This window comes from Lissotriton vulgaris, chromosome 6 (assembly GCF_964263255.1).
Source record: "Lissotriton vulgaris chromosome 6, aLisVul1.2, whole genome shotgun sequence".
Lineage (NCBI taxonomy): Eukaryota > Metazoa > Chordata > Amphibia > Caudata > Salamandridae > Lissotriton > Lissotriton vulgaris.
Genome location: NC_141694.1, coordinates 1,181,733,892 through 1,181,754,189, shown reverse-complemented (window position 1 = coordinate 1,181,754,189; position 20,298 = coordinate 1,181,733,892). Strand labels below are relative to the sequence as shown.

The 20,298-nt window shown below is 42.0% G+C and overlaps 1 protein-coding gene across 4 annotated transcripts in view; it reads left to right on the top strand.

The window, feature by feature from the left end:
- UTRN (utrophin) overlaps positions 1 to 20,298 on the top strand; it is a 1,497,630-nt gene that overhangs the window by 1,121,009 nt on the left and 356,323 nt on the right. For all 4 annotated transcript variants that reach the window (XM_086927281.1, XM_086927282.1, XM_086927283.1 and 1 more), the window contains one exon: positions 10,171 to 10,231. In XM_086927281.1, the coding sequence (XP_086783407.1) occupies positions 10,171 to 10,231 (61 nt within the window). The remainder of the gene's footprint in view (positions 1 to 10,170; positions 10,232 to 20,298) is intronic.

Genomic DNA, 20,298 nt, shown 5'->3' with positions numbered 1-20,298 from the left:
AGTTCTGAGGTTACAAGAGTAGCCACTAAGCACAGAGGTAGTAAAATCCTACCTTGACCAAAGTTATGAACCTATGAAATTGGAAAACAGAGACACTGCCTGGGACAGGTCCCACATATTAATTGAAGCTCAGCTAATACAAATATTTGTTTTTTTGGGTATGTGCTTTTGCCTCAAGCATAATGCTGCTTCACAATTTAACTTCAACGTGGTTGGCTTTTCCGCACTGCCTAAGGGAGGAGTCATAAGTTTGGTGTCTTCCTGATATTAGGCACTGAGAATCATTTGTAGTATCAGCATCCAACTTTAGACACACAAAGATCCCTGTGGAACATAGAGACTTCCCTTGCAGAAAAAAAATGTCTCAAGCATACCCTGGTCCCACCCAAAGGCCGTGCACCCATTAGCGTTTTTCCCTGAATAGGTAACAACTGGCCAAATTTGAATTGCGAGAAAACCCAGAAAGAGGAAAATGTGCTGTAATCTGTTACCTAAATTCCGATTCAGTGGTTTATTCTCAAATTTGAAACTGTGAATCTGTCGGTAATTTCGATACAGGGTACAACTGCAAGGAGCAGAATTGCATTTATCTCATAGTGAAATGGCGAGTACCTAAATCCTCTGAGTTTGTTAAGAGGGCCATTGTCTCTTGCAGGTCCCTTATGCTCGGCTGCATGATTCTTTGATGGAGTTGAAGATAGCCTGTGTTCTAGGCTAGGATAGCAAAATGTCAATACTTGATTTGTGATCCATTGTTTACAGTAACCAAACATACCCTTCTCAAAGCTGGTTTGTCCAGGGAGACACTGTTGTAGGCTTCATGGTCTATATGACAGTGTTGTCAACTTTAGTAGAGTCACAGAGATAATGACATTTGTTTTGTAGTCTGTATATTCAATACATTGTTCAACCAGACATGATGACCTATTTTGAAATACATAGGGCTGTTCATTACCTCAGGATCATTATCCATTAAGGAAAGCAACAGGAAGACACACTGTTGTAGGGTAACTATTGCCGACTCCAGTAGTGATCTAATATTCGGGTTGTGAGCGATGGCCAGGTGGTACCTGTAGGCGTGTCCAGGCTCTTAAAGTCATTAAATTAAAGGAAACTGAATACCATCAACTGCTTGCCATTTGACTGTTATTTTTCATTATATTTCCTAGAGCTAAAAACCTACCTACAGTGCATTGGTGGTGATAAAACCGAACCAGACATCCATAATCCTTGTAAGGCTTTTACAAATGAAATTAAAAATAGCAGCACGAAAGCCAAATCTCAGCCCGCTCCTGGGTACTCAGGCTGTTACACTTCAAATAAAATTAAAACGTCTCGGATGTAAAATAATTTGGCTTAGTGTAATACCTTTAATCCAGACAAGCGCCTCAAGCGTTGGAACCACTGGAAGCCCAGCAGGAGCAGATACACAGCGATTCAGAGATGCCTCTGTTCTTAATGCCGCCCCACCACTGCTTCTGCGTTTCATCTTCAGCACCCAACTATTTCTCTCACAGGGGTCCATCAGCTGCAGTGGGATGCTGCGGTCTCACTTGAGCATTTAAATTACCTTGTAATACCCCTCTTCCTCCATCTAATCCTTTGCCCGCTGAGTTAGTTTGCTTATGCATATCTCCATGCCAAAAGGCCTCTTGCTGTAGCAGGATAAAGCTTTCCTTTTGTTGTTTCATATTTTCTTCATTGCTTTGGTGTGTGTTTTGTCATTCTTAAGTGTTCTAATTCATTGCATCTGTTTGCATTAGTCCTACATCCCTGTTAAAGGGGTCCCAACCGCTAGCTGTTCTCACTGTTAATCAGAATCTGAGGAAAAGGAAAAAACGACATGTTTTCTGTGATAGAACAAGATAGAAGTGCCTCCTCCATGTACTGATAAACAGCCAACCAAGGATCATTTGTTAATGTGAGAACATGACTATGTTAATTCTCAGTATGTGCTAACCTAAAGATTACATGTCTAATTCTTGAATCCGCCCAATCATTAACCCCTTCGTCACGGGGCTAATTCCCCCGCGGTGCTGGGGAGAGGAGGGCCGCGCGCGGCGCCGCTGTGCTTGCGACGAGCTCAGCTCGTTACGCAGGACGGTGACGCCCGTTTCCTTGGAACGCTCAGCACAGCAGGGGAATTATTCCAGCGTGGGCGTTCCACGGCGTTCATGACGAGCTGAGCTCGTCATAAGCACAGCGCCACTGCGCATCATGACGAGCTGAGCTCGTCATGAGCACCCAAGGTGTTAAAAGAACTCTAGTCACTACAATCAATGTAGAGTGAATCTGAGATTTCACTACATATCTACCGTCTAATGGGCTTCAAATTTGGATTGATTTGGGGAAACATTTGACCCCTACAAGAAGACCATGCCAGTCAGAACCTCCCTTAAATAGATTCACTCTTGGTGTGGAATCTACAGTGAAAAAATATAAAAAGAAAACGCATTATTTTGATGGTAGTAGAATAAAAATGACCATTAGGTTCATGCAGAAATAAATATCTCACTGCAGTGTGTGGTATTTGATAAGGCATTTTCCTGTAGGTTCTGGATTCCTTGAGTTTTAGTTGACTTTGTAATTTACCTTTCATTTGTTGATGCACAGAGGTGCTTCAGCCCTTGATGCAAATTGTTTTATTATGGTGAGCTACTAAGTTTAAGTAACAGGAAAAAAAAGTTGTTTACACAATTTCTGTGATAGCTTCACACATAAGGATGCACATAGGTCTTGCTTTGAAAAGTCAGATTTAGTTTATGAGTCTCCTCTTCTACTCTTAATCAGACAATATTGTTTGTTCTATGAGTTGGTTCTTAAGCCACATCTTAGAGGTCTTGGACCTCTAAGATGAATGCATAGACATCACTAAGGAAGATGGAATGGAACATTATCCTTGAATAATAACTCTGACTTCAAATGAAAGAGACTTTTATTTTAGTTTGGATGAAATTATTGGAGGCGTTCTAACTACAGTATGTAATTCATTCAGACTATAAGCCTGATTCTGAAAAGGTTAACCCTCCAAATTACTCCTGCCAATATCTTCCATGTTAATGCCACTCTACTGCAATTAGCTTCCGTGGTTTTCTGGCACAGTAGATGGCCTTTACATAGAGACCTAATGTATGCCTCTGTATTTCTTTTCGTTAGACTTTGAATTTTCAATTCCCTGCTGCTAGGCTGAGGAGTAAAGTAATCTGGATGGAATTTAGCACCCTTGGAGATGAAGTTTAGAAAGTGTAATTCACACATACTAATTAATGGTCAGATAAATCTGAAAAGGTTATCAAGGGCCAGATGTAGGTAATTTTTAATTACCGATTCCTAAATACCGAATCTTACCGATTCGGAATTTAAGAATCAGTAAATAGTATGTAGGTAAATAATCAGTAATTTTTACTGATTTGGTAATATTCGTTATTACCGATTCGGTGAGGGCCATAGGATTGAATGGGAAGCCATTCACTATTACCGATTCGGTAAATACCGAATCGGTAATGGGGGAGCATATTCAATGGTGGCAGGGTGTCACATTGACACCCTGTTGCACCCCTGAATCGTGCATGTGTGCACATGTGGCGCACATACATGCCCGAAGGGCATGTATGTCTGCCACATGGCACTTTTAAAAAAGCACAAAATTGCTTTTAGGTATTCAATATTTACTACCAACTTGTAGTTGGTGGTAAATAACGAATCCTTAAATCAAAAATGCACTCACTTGAGTGCTCCCTACATAGGATTTAAGGATTCTGTAATTTACCGATTCGGTATTTTAAGGATTCAGTAATTTACTGATTCCTTAAATTACAGAATCAGTAAATTACTGAATCCTTAAATCCAGCCACCTACATTAGAAAAAGCGAAATACCGGTCGGCAACGGGAAATTTACCGATTTTCCGTTACCGACCGGTATTAAGCTACCTACATATGGCTCCAAGTGTTTTAAAACATTTTAGTACAATTTGAATATTGAAGAGTATTTATTGCATAATTTGAAAATGATAGGCTTCATAGGACACAGTGCTGTTGGGTTGCCATTGTGTGATGTTAGTGTAGTTGTTAGAATTTCTCACTGCTCAAGTCAGCAGCCTTAATTTATGTCCTCTCTGTTTCTAACATTTCTACCTTCCCTCTATTTGCTCATGCCACGCTCTAGTTAAGCTCATCCGCCCCAGTTTGTGGAGGAGAACAACCCAAAGAGGACTGAATTTGATTCCCTGTTTTTAAAGGCGGTTTGTTGACCCACATGAAGGCAAGGCGGTTACTATGAGCAATGATAACTGAGAATCTGACTCAGTGCATCACTCATGGTAATCGTTTGCTGAATTATGAAAATTTCAAAGCTGTTTGTCTATGGTTTTGCGATTATATAGTTTTATTCTTTGGTCTTCAGTGAGTTTCATACTGCACAGTTTTTGACCTTCAAATGATACCTTTTATTATGGCATTTATTTTTGTCTTTGGCCTTCAGTGAGTTTTGTACAGCAGTGTTTTGATTTAAAGATTATACCATTTATGATCTTCACCAAATCTATGTGTAGCTTTCGACATTCCTTTAATGCAGCCACTTCTTCCAAGTCCAAAACATGGAACAGGACTTGTCTGTTTAATAACCAGTGCCTTTCATTTTCCCAAGATGTGTTAGTCCCCTATAGTTGTCCTTTGACTATTCAAGGTATTGTTGGTCTTCAAACACACATGCTTCATTTCACACAGCACTTGAACGGTCATTATTCCACCTATTGTGTGTGGTAATAGCACAGCAGAAGCAAGCTTCCTTTCTTTGGCTGTCATTAGGCCACGTCCTTTGACTTATACTCAGGGCCGGACTGGGAACCACAACTGGCCTTGGCAAAGTGCTCGACCAGCCCCCCTTCCCTACTCGGGGTTGGGGGGGGGGTTTGGAGGTGCCGCCGAGCTCTTTGCTGGGTCTGGTTTTCAGCCGATTTTGGTGCAGGGCTGATTTTGCAGCTATGCTGCAAAAACGGCCCTATAACAAAAACGGCCCCCAGGGGCCCAAAACCGGCCCCCACCCGTGCGGCGCACCGGGAAATTGGCCGGTGCCTGCTATGGCCAGTCCGGCCCGGCTTATACTCATCCTTTTCAGTCTCTCATTACGATTATCTTTACTTCAGCATCTCTCCCACAGGAGATCTGGCTTTATGGAACGACCTGTACTTGTATATCCAGTCCCTCCTTTTTTTATCGTCTTTGCATAGATGCTGAGTTTCCTTAGTTTATTTGAGCATATTCATAGTACGTTAAAAGTCAAACCCTTAAAACTTCCAGATCTTACTAATGGTGTCACTACACGTTTGTAGGTCTCGACCTACAGCATTGCTTTAGCGATGCTTGTTTGTCGAAATTCTAGTAAGGCGTCCGAAAAGTCTCCCCAAGCTGCGGATTAGACACAGTTCATGTGAGCCAGGCACGTGCACATCACCAGCCACATCGCACATTGCAAATCGCACATTGCACTCCATACACCATTTGTCTGCGACTTCAAAGCAAGCCGCTCCCCCGCCCCCCCCATCAGGCTTCAAACCAAGCCGCTCCCCCGCCCCCCCCCATCAGACTTCAAAGGAAGCCGCTCCCCCGCCACTTTTGCCGCGAGCGATTTTTTCGTTTATAGACTGTTGCTAGAAGCTGGCTTCAGTAACAGCTGTGTCCCCTAGCCGGATGTGTCCCCACAGAACAGCTGCTACTCCCCTCTGTCTGGTGTCTCTCAGCTGAGTAACAGTCTCTTATCAAAAAGGACGTAGCTCACACAGAGAGTCTGCTTTAAACATCCCATTCCGTAATACACACTGCTACAAACGCCGGATCGCTTTCTGTTTTGCCATGACATGCTGCCAAGGGACAGTCATTGCGATGGTTGTCTCCTGCTATGAAATGGGGGCAGGACTGGAAAGAAAACAGACTTTTGTGGCGAGTAGAAAGGACCAGCAGAATGTGGCAGGAGTATGGAAGTCTGTGTACTTTGAAGCACGCAGCGCAGATATTCGATCCTTTATTTATTTTCGGCCCGGCCGCGCAGCCTATGCTTGTTTTTAAAGGGCACCCATGCCTCACTTTCAGTTTAATGGCGCCGGTGCCGTGAATTATTTGAGGTGTCATGCGCAGCCCTTCTCCTGCACGCGCAATGCTGCGGTTCGCTGTATTTACATTGATAATGTAATTTTTAAAGGGCACCCATGCCGCACTTTCGGTTTAACGGCGCGGGTACCGTGATTGCTTTGAAGTGTCATGAGCAGCCCTTCTCTGGCACAGGCAATGCTGCGGTTCGCCATATTTACATTGACAATTTTTTTTTAAAGGGCACCCATGCAGCGCTTACAGTTTAAGGACGTGAGTGCCGCAACTGCATAGAGGTGTCATGCGCAACCCTTCACTGGCACGGTTCACCGTATTTACATTAACAAAGTTTTCTTTTTTTAAGAGCACCAATGCCGCACTTTCAGTTTAATGGATCGGGTGTTGTGATTGCATAGCGGTGTCATGTGCAGCCCTTCATTGGCCTGCGCAATGCCACTTAAGTATTCACATGAACAATTTTTTGTGCCTCCAACCTAACCTGAGGAATTGCACTTTATTTCACGAGCGTTTATTCTGCTTACCTTCCCGCTGTCAGTTCTTGGAGGTGAGGCTCCCCTGACATTGCATTCTTTTACTATTTAACTATAATTGATTTCTCGCATGCAGCGGCGGGCACACGCGCCGCGCGTGCACCAGTCCCGGGCTTGTTTTTAAAGGGCACCCATGCAGCACTTTCAGTTTAATGGCGCTGGTGCCGTGATTGCTTTGAGGTGTCATGCGCAGCCCTTCTCTGGCACACGCAATGCTGTAGTTCGCCTTATTTAAATTGACAATGTATTTTTTAAAGCGCACCCATACCGCCCTTTCTTAGGGCCCCTGCATCTCCAACTCTGCCTTTTTTTAGTAGCCCCCCTCTCCCCCGAAATTTGGCTCTAGTTGCGCCTCTGTGCCCCACTGCACAGCATCCATGCCCCCCTCCTTCGGTGAGTGCCAGTTGTGGTGCTCAGAGAATGGGATTCATGAAAGCTGCAGGGGACGCCTGCGCTCCTCGTGGTACTTTGTTTGTGTCAGTCTAGAAGAGGATGCTCTTTGTGAGCGGTGTGCGTGGCTTGCTGCTTGTTGCCTGGCTACAGGATGACGCCTGTTAACGGTGCTGAGTCTTGTTTTCCGGCATTGGTGGGTGCATTTGTTTTACTTATGCACCTGTTTTGCAGCGCGACAAACCCCATTTAGGATTGCTTTCTGGTGTAAACCCTTGTTCCCAACGCCTAGAAGCCTCTGTACTGCTGGCCCCACCATGCACTCAATGCATCATACACTCCAAATCCCACTCAGTGCCACATAATTACACGCCACATAATTACACAGCACTCAATGCAACATACACCAAATACCACTCAGTGTCACATAATTACACGCCACATAATTACACAGCACTCAATGCAACATACGCTCCAAATACCACTCAGTGCCATAAAATTACACGCCACATAATTACACTGCGCTCAATGCAACATACACTCCAAATCCCACTCAATGCCACATAATTACAAAGCACTCAATGCAACATACACTCCAAATACCACTCAGTGCCACATAATTACACGCCACATAATTGCACAGCACTCAATGGAACATACACTCCAAATACCACTCAGTGCCATAGAATTACACGCCACATAATTACACTGCGCTCAATGCAACATACACTCCAAATCCCACTCAGTGCCACATAATTACAAAGCACTCAATGCAACATACACTCAATACCACTCAGTGCCACATAATTACACGCCACATAATTACACAGCACTCAATGGAACATACACTCCAAATACCACTCAGTGCCACACAATTACACGTCCATAATTACACTGCACTCAATGCAACATACACTTCAAATCCCACTCAGTGCCACATAATTACACTCCACATAATTACACAGCACTCAATGCAACATACACTCCAAATCCCACTCATTGCCACATAATTACACGCTACATAATTACACAGCACTTAATGCAATATACACTCCAAATACCACTCAGTGCCACAGAGTTATATGCTACGTAATTACACTGCACTCAATGCAACATACACTCCAAATACCACTCAGTGCCACATAATTACACACCACATAATTGCACTCTACTGAATGCAACACACAATACCACTCTATCAATCTATCGCCCTCACTCTATCTATCGGCCTCACTCTATCTATCGGCCTCACTCTATCTATCGGCCTCCCTCTATCTATCAGCCTCACTCTATCTATCTATCAGCCTCACTCTATCTATCTATCGACCTCGCTCTATCTATCTATCAGCCTCACTCTATCTATCTATCTATCAGCCTCACTCTATCTATCTATCGGCCTCACTCTATCTATCTATCGGCCCTCACTCTATCTATCTATCGCCCTCACTCTATCTATGTATCAGCCTCCCTCTATCAGCCTCACTCTATCTATCGGCCTCACTCTATCTATCTGTCGGCCTCACTCTATCTATCTGTGGGCCTCACTCTATCTATCTGTGGGCCTCACTCTATCTATCTATCTATCTATCTATCTATCTATCTATCTATCTATCTATCTATCTATCTATCTATCTATCTATCTATCTATCTATCTATCTCACTCTATCTATCGGCCTCACTCTATCTATCTATCGTCCTCACTCTATCTATCGGCCCTCACTCTATCTATCTATCGCCCTCACTCTATCTATGTATCGCCCTCACTTTTTCTATCTATGCATCACCTTCACTCTATCTATGTATCACCCTCACTCTATCTATCTATGGATCGCCCTCACTCTATCGCCCTCCCTCTATCTATCTATTGCACTCACTCTATCTATTTATCGCATCACCACAGCATCACTCAGCACCACCATAGCATCACTCAGGGGCACCACAACATCACTCAGGGGCACCACAACATCACTATGCGCTACCACAGCATCACTAAACGCCAAAGCATCACTCGCCGCCACCACAACATCACTCAGCGCCACCACAGCATCAATCTGTGCAATCATTTAACAACAACTGGTTCAAATATGTTCTCTCAATGTTTCAAGCTTTATGCCAAATGTCACACAAAGATGTTAATATTTCACTTCTGTTCTTGGATTTCCTTCATAATAAAATACAATGCACATAATCTTCACAAAAGTTATTTAGAAAAGTTTAAGCTATTGCCATTATAAATTACAATAACTTTTTTTAAGTATTAATTATTAAAAAAATTACAAGCCATTGTTATTTGTAATATCAATACATCTAAGTCATGTAAATACAACACATATTGCGTTGCAGATGCTATAGGTGTCACATTTGCGAAAGTTAAAACTATTGGCATTGTAAATGACAAAGCTATTAGTTTCGCTATTTTCAAAATCAACACATAAATACAAAATTTGTCATTTACAATACCAATAGCTCAAACTTTCCTAATGCGAGACCTGTTGTTTTACAAATGCTTGTGTCTCTTGATGCCTGTTTAATAGAGGACATGGTCACTGTCGGAGAATTCGTTTTCTTTTTATGCCTTGTTTCTTTCTCTTTGCACAATGTTTCGATCTCAACTGATGTGTGGAATGTCCTCAGACATTAAAGGCGTTATTGGTATAGGCAAGATGCACACTTATAATGGTCTATTTTTGGCTAAGAAGATCAAACAATAGCAAGGAAAAGGGCATATATTGACAGACACTGTTTTCTTTCAATTAAACTTATAATAAGGGTTATTTTATCCATACAGGGTTCTAAACTAGTTAAAAATCGTGTATACGTTATTTTGCCTGATTCTAAATTGAGCTGCGTCCCCTTTAAGGAGTAATAATGGGAGTAAAAATGAGAGAAAGTAAAGTATGGTTACTACCTGGGTGCCGATTCCGCTCATTTTGTACCATATCTCTGAGATTTGTCAGAAGTGCCCCCTAAAGCGCAAAAACACCGAAATACAAATGCATTGTGATGCTATTTTTCTGATATAAAAGTGACAATGTATCAAATGTGTATTGATTCCTGTGTCAAAGTAGCTCTGATTTCTATGATTCTATGAACTATGAACTATGTTCTGAAATGTAAACATGGCTTTGTGTTCTTCTTTTCTAGCCTCAGTCCAGCTCCCATGGCAGAGATCTGTTTCTCCTAACAAAGTTCCTTACTACATCAAGTAAGTTGGAAATTTGATCCGTGTAGATTCGCCATGATAATTAACTTGAGTGGTCATTTAAAAACGTCGCCTGCTGTCCTAAGTTTTGACACAAGCCATGAGCAAAGTAATTTGGAAGGCCACTGCTTATTTATTGTGAGTTTTCTATATTAAAAACTAGACGCATAGCTTTTGGTATGCTCATTGCCAGTATGATGCTAGAATATTGCAACTAAAATGTAGTCTGACAAAAGTAGAATTTTTAAATATTGTTCATAAAAATATCTCCACATTGCAATTAACCCCTTCCCTGCCATTGGCCATCGCAAGCACTACCTGGCTGGTGCTGCATACGGCCAACGGCCGACGCGACCCCGCCCACTCCGTGGAATGCCCGCACTGCTGCGAAATAATCGCCGCGGTAAACGGGTTAACAATAGTAAGTCTGAACCCAATGTGATGACATTTTTGTGAACAATATTTAGAACACAATATTTACAACTCTGCCAGACACTACGTTTACTAATGGCATTCTGACATGCACCTTATAGGTTACTGGTTTTGTAAAGTTGCAGTAGGAGCATTCAGCGTGCATAAGTGCGTATCGTCTTTCACCTGCAAGGCTGGCTTCTCTAGGACTCAGTCGGCTTGATCACATGGCATTGACTGAACGCTCTTACCTGCCCGACTCGACTGACTGGACTGGCTCATGCATATCTTCTGTATTCAGTCTCAATGTCTGTACCTCCTTTGAGGAACCAGCAGCACTTCCCTATTTAAAAACGAATTAACCATGAACGACAAGTGTCAATAAATGATGCATATTCCTAACAAGTGAGAGAACTCCAAGGTAGCTTCCCTGCTCCTTTATATGAAAGCTGAGCCATTGTATTATTCCATTTTTGGTTCATGCACAAATTAAAGAAACATTGGCAAAGCCAACGGGTCTTGCCTTTACCAATATGCCATGTTGTACACTAGTGTGGCTGCTAATCAGAATGGCTAAAAGTTATTGGTATAAAGCGGCATGTATTGAAGTTTTCTTAAGTGGAGTAGAGTGTAGTGCTATGGAATGGCATGTCATAGAGAGGTGTAGAGTAGAATTGTATTGTGTGTAATGGAGTGCTGTGGGGTGTAATGTAGGGAGTATAGTGTTGTATAGTGAAAGGACGTAGATTTGAATGGAGTAGAATGTTAGAGTTAGAGTGGAGTAGAGTGTTGTGGAGTGCTGTAGAGTGCTGTGGAGTGTGATAGAGCAGTGTTGGGTGGTAGAAAGGGTGTTGTGTAGATTGGAGTAGAGGGTTGTAGAGTGGCCTAGAGTGGAGTAGATTGTAAGAATGGAGTGGCTTAGAGTGGAGTAATGTGGGAGAGTCTAATGGTATATAGTGTATTGTAAAGTTGGGTGGTGTTGAGTATAGTGGAGTAGCATAGAGTGTCAGAGTGAAGTAGCGTAGGTGTATAGTATATTAGTGTGTTGTAAAATGGAGAGGAGTAAAGTGGCATTGATCGGTATAGAGGGAGTTGTGTAGAGTGTTGTTGAGTGGAAACAAAGAAAAAAAGAAGTTCCTGAAATGGGCATTAAATGTGAGACGAAGATGCATAGTAGTATTTGGTCCCTGCTCTCAGGGAGGGATAATCACCAGAAGAGGCATGACACATGCATGCCATGGACCATTGGGGAGAAATAGAAAAATGACGATGGAGCCAGCAAATGGGAAGCCTATTGGCCGGCTGAAACCCACAAAGTTGAAGAGCAACAATGGAGCCAGCAGATGGGAAGCTTATGGGCGGGCTGAAACCCACAAAGTGGATAGAGCATGTGCAGTCTAGAGCCGCTACCTAAAAAGAATAACACTGGTTTCTTAAACTGTGCTCGTACAGTGCTTTAAAGGTCATTGAAACAGCACAACTGAGGTTGCCAACTCGCTCAATGTTAGAAGAACAGTTTGTGTCAGTTCAGTGAACAGAACCCGGGAGCAGAATTGTGACAATGCCTTTTACTTACCAGGGCAATTATAGTTAAAGGAGCTTGTGTCTTCAACCAGTCCAACAGTCACTCTCCATAGAGCCTACAAGAAGATATAAAGTGCTATGAGTGCTATGCTATCAGAACAATGACCAAGAAAGAGTTGTTGGTACCAGTATCATCAACCTAGTGAGAGCCCTGCTGCTGGTATAAGCAACCCAGTGAAAGTCCAACCCGCTAACCCTGCTCCTGACTACTGCCCTGCTGCCACAAGAACCACAGTTGGAGCCCGGGTACCGGAAGCAGCAACTCACTGTGTGATTTTCCCATAGCCAGTAGCTTAAAGAGAGGCATGTATGTACTGCCACCAAAAGTAACAGCCCAATGTGTGGTCCACAACCAAGACTGTTAGTCAACAAGCAACAGTGTAAAGCACCCCAACGATGTGCCTGCCTCTGTCATCAGTAAGAGGAAGGCCATGTGTCCACTGCTACTGAGATTAGCCTCAGAAGTCAAAGTCCTGCTACAAGAACATGAGCAAGGGATAGCTGTGTAAAGTGGACCACCAGCTCAGAGCCAGGATTAAAAGCATGGGAGTCTGGATACCATTACCAGCGCGTGCCGTTCACAACTCGAGCGACGTACATTTCACAGTTTGTTGTGAGCATCACATTTCAGCGGCCATCCTAAGATTCACATTGGAGAGTATTATGTATATTTTATGTGTTTCTCATGCTCGAGGAACACACCAAAAGGAAAGCTTTGCCAAACATGAGCAGGACACTAAGAAAAAAGATTGTGCCTCAAAACAAACTAAAATTGAAAGATACCAGTAGTTAGGCAGTGCTCTATGGCAGAAAACAAATGACAACAAGGAGAGACAAAGAGGAAAGTTTAAACACTATTTTAAAGGCATAAGGGCCATGTGTATCAAAAAAGAGTTCTGCAATTCTCAAATTGCGATTTTTAGCAAATTGCAATTAGAGAATCGCAAAATGTAGGATTTGCTAAAAATGTTGCGAATCCTACATATTCCTTATTCCTTATTTGCGAATTGCAAATGGAGATCCGCAATTAAGGAATACCTTCCCATGCATTCCTATGGGCTAGGAGGCCCGCAGGAATGAATGGGAAGACATTCTCAATTTGCGATTACCAATTAGAGAATCGCAAATTGAGAATGCAATTTCAAGATTGCAAGGGTGACAAAAGGACAGTCTGTTGCCCCCCTGAAATATGCATGTGTGCACATTTTGCGCACATGTATGTGCTGCATATGACACTTTTAAAAAATCTAAAAAGTACTTTTTTAAAGAAAATCACATATTTCCACCAACTTGAAGGTGGTGGTAATTTGCAATTCCTTAAGGCCAAATAGCAAATTTCTGGTGCTTCCAGAATTACATTTAAGGAATCGCAATTTGCAATTCCTTAATTGCTTTCGCAAAACAGAGAATCTCAAATTTTGCAATTCTCTATTTTGCAATGGCCTTTTGGGATGATACATCCCAAAAGGCTTTTTCCAATTTGCAAACGGGCCGATTCTGGGAATCTGTCCATTTGCAAACGGAAAAAAGGCTTGATACAAATGGCCCTAAATTAAGTAACAAATGAAAAGGCAATGCACTGGCTGTAAACCCACAAAGTGTATACAACATACCTCAAAGAGACCGAGCAAGAGCTGCCTAGGCTCAACCTAAAAAGCTTTAGGGCGGCCTCTGAGTAGCCTTGAAATTATAGAAGTTCACCTTCAGTTTCCCTATTTCTTACATTCTTATGGCCCCCTCAAGGTACTTTCTGCTACTGTCAGATAGTAAGAGTACACAGAGATGCCTTACCTTTGCTACATACGTAAACCATAGCAATATTTATTCTGGCCTTTGGAGCCCCTGTGGTTCTGCTCAGCAAACTTGCAGAGAGACTTCTTCCATTCTTGCACACGTCAAATGCTGTGCGCATACATACAAGTCTAATTAAAGCCTTAGGAAATGAAGGCCATTCAGTACTTTCCCCTGAACCTAGGACAGACTTATACTCTCATTCAGGGACTTCACACATGGTGGCATCACATATGGCTTTACAGATGGGACAATAGTTGATATGACATAAGCAACAGTTGCTTGTGTTCCCTGTAAATACATTTGCAGAGAGGGAAGTAGTGCCTTATTCTGATTTCTCTGGGGCTTCCGTGTGTTGACAAGGTACAGCAGGCTGACCAATGTATAAACTGAGTGTAAAAATATGTATTTTCTAGAAATGCAAATATATAGGAGCCTTTCATATCGACATATTTTGTTAGAGAACATGAATTGTGCATGCTGCTTTCGGACTGCCTGGGAGCCACCTTCAATGTTTGCCAGGGTATATTTTCATGTGAGGAAACTGCTTTCCTCTTTCCTCTCCATGCCATGTAGTGATGCTGCTAGATCAGTGTTGTGACTGATGATGTAATCTGTGGTAGTATGTGTGAGATCATTACAAGAGCATTGTCTCTGTGCCCATAGCCTGTTGTCCAGGAGTATCTGGGTACAGATTGTATCGGATGGCCACAGCCTGAGCCCACGCACTCGAGCTTAAAAAAGTGGATTGTCATTACCCAGATCAAATGGGCATTGAGCATAGTCAAATACCACTTCCTGTGCCCAATTCCCCTGCTCATGACCCACTGGAAACACCCAATTGCAGTTCCCCGTGGGCCCAAGGGCTGTGTTTGTGGTTTACTTGCAAACTGTCCCTTTTATGTCTTTTGAGCACGTCATCTCACTCATTTACATTTATTCGCAGAGTTTTAAAAACACTCATGTATTGTAAGGAATATGCATATCAGATTTTGAACCAAGAATGCCTGGTTGCTAGTCATTAGCAAGAGGATTGCTTCCTGGGTCCCAAACTAGGAAACTTTAATTTGACTTTTTTTTGGGAGAGAGATGTTTTTTTTTTTTTTACCCTGCCAGCAAGTGAGTCTAGTTAGGTCTTTGATTTGAGATTGGCTCATGTGTCCCAACCTGGCTCGAGGAAACAGAATTACAAAACGGTGTTTCTAATATGGGAACCCTGTAATGGGTACAGAAGCTAAAACATCGTCCTACACCTCCAAATCAGGTCAAAATTAAGAGACCAGATTTGTGAACCATATTGCCCTATTTATGAACTGTGTGAGAAGGGATGATTAAGTCATTATTTACCCTTTGAGTGTTTGCTCCAATGGCACCGGGATTGGCAAGTGCTCACTGGAGGTGAGCATAACTGGTGTAATTCTTTCTAGCATAATTACTCATAATTTCTGCAAAAAATGACTTGTCATTATGGATAATTACTTGTGAAGCGTAATTGAGCATTTAGCACTTTTTTCTTAGTGCAAAATAAATGGGCCAGAGAGTGCATTTTGCTGCAAGTAAATAGCACTAAATGCTAGCAGACATGAACAGCAGAAGCCGGCAGCCTCTTGCGATCTCCTAGTTTGTTGTTCATGTTCTCCTTTGGCAGGATTTTTGCCCCGAATTACTCTTACTTACTCAAGCATAATTACGATAATGTTGCATCACAACTAACGTGCAATTACTAAAATTACTCCGGTGTGTAATTAAAATGTCTCCAAAGCCTACTGCTCCCCTAGACTCCATATGGCTTCATTAACATTTTTCTCATAGTGATGTTGTGTGAACTTGGACATCTGATTAACCCCTTCGCTGCGGCGGCTATTCCGCTGCAGCGCTAAGGGGGCGGGGCGGCCGCGCGGCGGTTCCGTGCTTGTGACGGAACCGCTCCGTCACGGCTCGCGGGTGAGCTGTGCTTGTGATGGAACAGTTCCGTCACGAACCCGCCGCCCATTATTTCGTCAGCGCAGGCGCGGAATTCGCGCCGCGCAGGCACGGCGAGCGGGCCGTGACGGAACCGTTCCGTCACAAGCACAGCTCACCCGAGGCTTGTGACGGAACTGTTCCGTCACAAGCATGCAAGGGGTTAAGAACACTGACAGGGCTGAAGGCACTAAAATATGTCAGCTAATCAGAGTCAAGTTAAAACAGTGGTTTCTTAAACCACTTCACAAACCCAACTATCACTATATTTTTCATTGCATTCCACTTTGAATATCCTCTGGACAGATTTTTTCACCTAACCAAAAACATATTTCAAGTTAAATCAAGCGCTTCATTTATGAAAAGTTTGGTGTCGAGCTTTCTTTGCTTTACTGTGTTGCAAAAATTACTATGGAATTTGGACAATAGCCAGAAAAAGTACAGGCTGCGGTGTCCTCAAAATGACCAATCTGAACAGAACCTTCCAGGTTTAATCTTACGACAACTTATACCATTTTCCGAAACTGTCGTCCAGTGGGACCAACCTTTCTAACAATCGGAATAGTGCTTTACTTCTTGTCTTGGGTACTCAACAGCCGCCCACGTAAAACGTATATATGTAATTAAGCTTTAAAATAAATGCATATTGAGGGGTCTACTGACTGCCAAATAATTAAAGTACAGTCTGGCAACAGTGTGCTGCTTTCTTTGTCTGATCCTGCCACAGAAATCGACATTATGTGCATTATAGTTCCAAAGACACCAACTGTGTAACTTCTTCTCTGTGTCATGCTGCACCACAGTAACCATCGTTGTCGCCTGTTTTAGTTATTATGAAGTACTCTAATATCCTCTGGGGTCAGATGTTCCAGCTATAACGCATATGCATAGCTCACGGTGCAGCATTTAAGATTTTATGCACTAGAGTGTTCAGCGAGTTCTAATAATCTCACTGACATATTTAGATGCGCCTTGTGTATTTAATGCCCATGAAGGTATTATTTAGAAACCAAGCCCTTCCTTACTTTTGCACTGTATTTATCTTGCATCCTCCATGTGGAATCTGATTGCGAGTGGGTGTTATCTTACAAATTGTACTTTATGGCTGTCTCAAATGTTCCACTTGCATTCATTTTAAAATGGATTTGTCTGACTGAACAAATATTGTTTTAAAACCCCACCTTCTACTGCTGGTGTGGGTGGGTAGTTGGGTGAAGTATTTATTTATTTAATATATAACTTTGTATTGCTGCTCCTTGTTGTCACCGGCATTCTTACCTGTGGTATTGCAATGTATAGTATCAGGAACAGTAATAGGGTTTTCAAAACGCCTGGAAAAATAACATTTTGCCTGCTAGAGTGCTCTGTGATACTGGAAAAAGGGACGTTTTCAGGGGTTTTGAGTTAATATGAAGTCTCCACCATGTGGCACCCTGACGTTCTCTCTTACCTTGCCTTAAAGAAGTCACAGCCGTGCACACAATTTGTTACTGCTGTATTAAAGCATGGGTTATGTTCTGTTAAAAGGTCTTGTATAGCGCTTTGTTGCTCTTCAGGTCTCCCCCTTTCTTCTCCACTTACACAGCTCTTGTGAGGCTCTTTATACCAATAATAGTTTTTCAAGTTGTTGATAATAATCTTGAGTTTTTTCCCCAATTCTTCTTATTTCCCTGACGGATAAATATTTCAATTCCACAGTTATAAACTTCGAAGAATACTGGGTGAATGAGTTACTAAACAGTCATTATTCAAATAAGTCTGAAATAAAAGAAATTGTGCTTGGCTGTGATCCAGCGTGTAAAATTAGCCTCGGATACTCTAATACCTCATCTTCACCTTGGGCCCATAAACACTCACACTCTCACAGACCAGTTAAACACACTGGAGTCAATTTTATAATATTTCGTCTAAGATCAGTTATTTGACATTATTAACTAATCTTTCACAGATCAAAAAGTTCTTTCCTCTGGTCAATGGACCATTAGTTGAACTAGTAGAAGGTGCAATGACATGAATAAATTCTGATTTCTCTGTAATGAAATAATCACAGACTTGGGAAATGTTTATCTAAATAAAGTTCATGTGATCTAAGTCAAAATACAGAACGACCTCCGTCACCCATGGAAGGAAAAGATTCAATTAATAAGACTTTTAGTGACAGTACTTTGAAAAGAGAAGATAGAGAGAGAGCTAAATCTACAGAACATTAATATTACCTAGGATGGTGTGAAAATCAGACCCCTCAGCCAAGGAATCGGGAAAAGTGCCCCAGGACAGGATAGGATACAACCACATCAGGTTTCAGGACAGGATAGGTGACCTCTTCTAGATCAGACGTCTGCGTCATACCCCTCTCTTACACCACCTTTCGCCTCGATTCTTCTTCTAATTATTTGGCTTATCTCCCTCCTCGATTCTTCCGCCATCTTCTTCTATTTTAATTATGATTAATGTCTGCATTATGAGTCTTCTTCAGCATTTGCTCTTCTCTCCGACACCATACCGAGCTGTGCAGCATTCAGGTCTCTCTGCCTAACTTAACTAACTACCTCAATTATACTTTCTTATAGTCATGTACCACCCCTTAATGTTTCATTTTCATAGAATTCCTAATTCTGGTTGGCCAGGCGAAAGGGATGATCATCACACCATGCTATGGTTAATAATTTTCTCTTTAGCTCATTGTCTAATGGTCCTGCCCCTCAATTTGTATTCATGAAACTTTATTCCCACCCGTATTTACATTTTATCAACATAAAGTATACATTTTCGAATATCGCTCTTCCTTGCTCATGACATTAAGCGGGTTCCCAGGGTATGCTGCCTTTCATTATTCTTGGATGGCATTCAAGGATGTCCATGAAGCTTCTGGCTCTTAGACTGCGTATGTCTTATGGTCACATGGGATTTAGATTTCAGACTCTGACAGAGGCCCTAGTAAGAAAAGTAAAAAAAATATATTAATTGCAAAGTAAAATGATTTCACTGTATACCACCTATCTCTACTCTAATCCGATTTACTTATAAATGCTTTCACTGCATTAGCAATTAGTAATAAAGCACCATTTAGTTTAAGGAAAGTAGATGCGTCGCATGTGAGTTTCAAGCGGCCATTTTAGATGCGTCTGCACAGGTGCAGAAAATTCCCTCCAAACAAAAGCTCGTCATCACTACGTTGACGTAGTTGACGCATTCGCAATGCAATTTCCCGTGTTATTGGCCATTTTAGATTTCACTCGAGTTACTTGTTAATGAAACACATACGCAAGTTTCTCTTATACTAAATACATGTAATGTAGTGCATATTAATTACACGAAACAAGATAAGTATAACGTTAAGAGTTATATGAGAGGATTGCTTCCGAGCAAGTCTCTTTTCTACGAGTCCTTGCTCCATCAGCTGTTACTATTGAATATGGTGTTGCTCTTTGCAAAGAAAAGGGTTGGGCAGCCTCTGAATGTTTAAGCACGAGCCTTAAATTTAATTTTGCAGCACCATTCTGCTGTACCTTTAAAATCTCAGCCACAGAGTGTAAAAGTGCTTCTTAAACAAAATGCACCAAGCACCGACTATTGGACAGAGCTACCTAAAAAATTCCTTTTAGGCATAGGAATGATTAATACTTGAAGCACAAGCTATTATTTGATATGAATCTCCGGCTAGTTGGATATGTACCTCTGTAATGGCCAATTTCCAGGAGGTATTGTTCCAAAGCACCTGCATTTCAATGACCACTTTCAGAGTTTTAGTTCTTTTATATTTCTTATAGCAAAATTGTTGAGTGTCCAATATTACTAATGTATTAATAGTTTGTCCGCTGACTAGCACACTTAATGTGAATATTTAAAGTTCTTCTGTGTGTAACCGATTGCTAGCAAATATATTTATATGTGACATTTGGATTTTTTTACGTAGAATTGATGACTGTTCGGTTTATCTTAGAAATAAATTGGAAAACAAACATATTGAATCTCTCAGAATGTGGATCTACTGTAGGTGTGCAGACATAAATGAATTGAGCGGTCACCTTGGAATTATTGCATTTTTCTGAGCCCATTTGAAAGGAGATGTTTGGGGCTCGTGGACCCTTGCAGACAGGCAGTGTTTTGGATCTCCAGACCTGCCTGCCTTAGGCTGGTGCTTTCGCATGCTATCTAAGTCTACGCCCATCGGTCGCAGCACCTCAAACAAAGGCACCGCAGCCTACCCCACAGTTGCTGGGATAATTTCTTTGAACACATGTCCTCCATTTCGAGTGGTTTGAGGGTTTTTGAGTGTAGTGCTCACCATGTGACAATTAATGTCTCTTTGCATGGTGGCC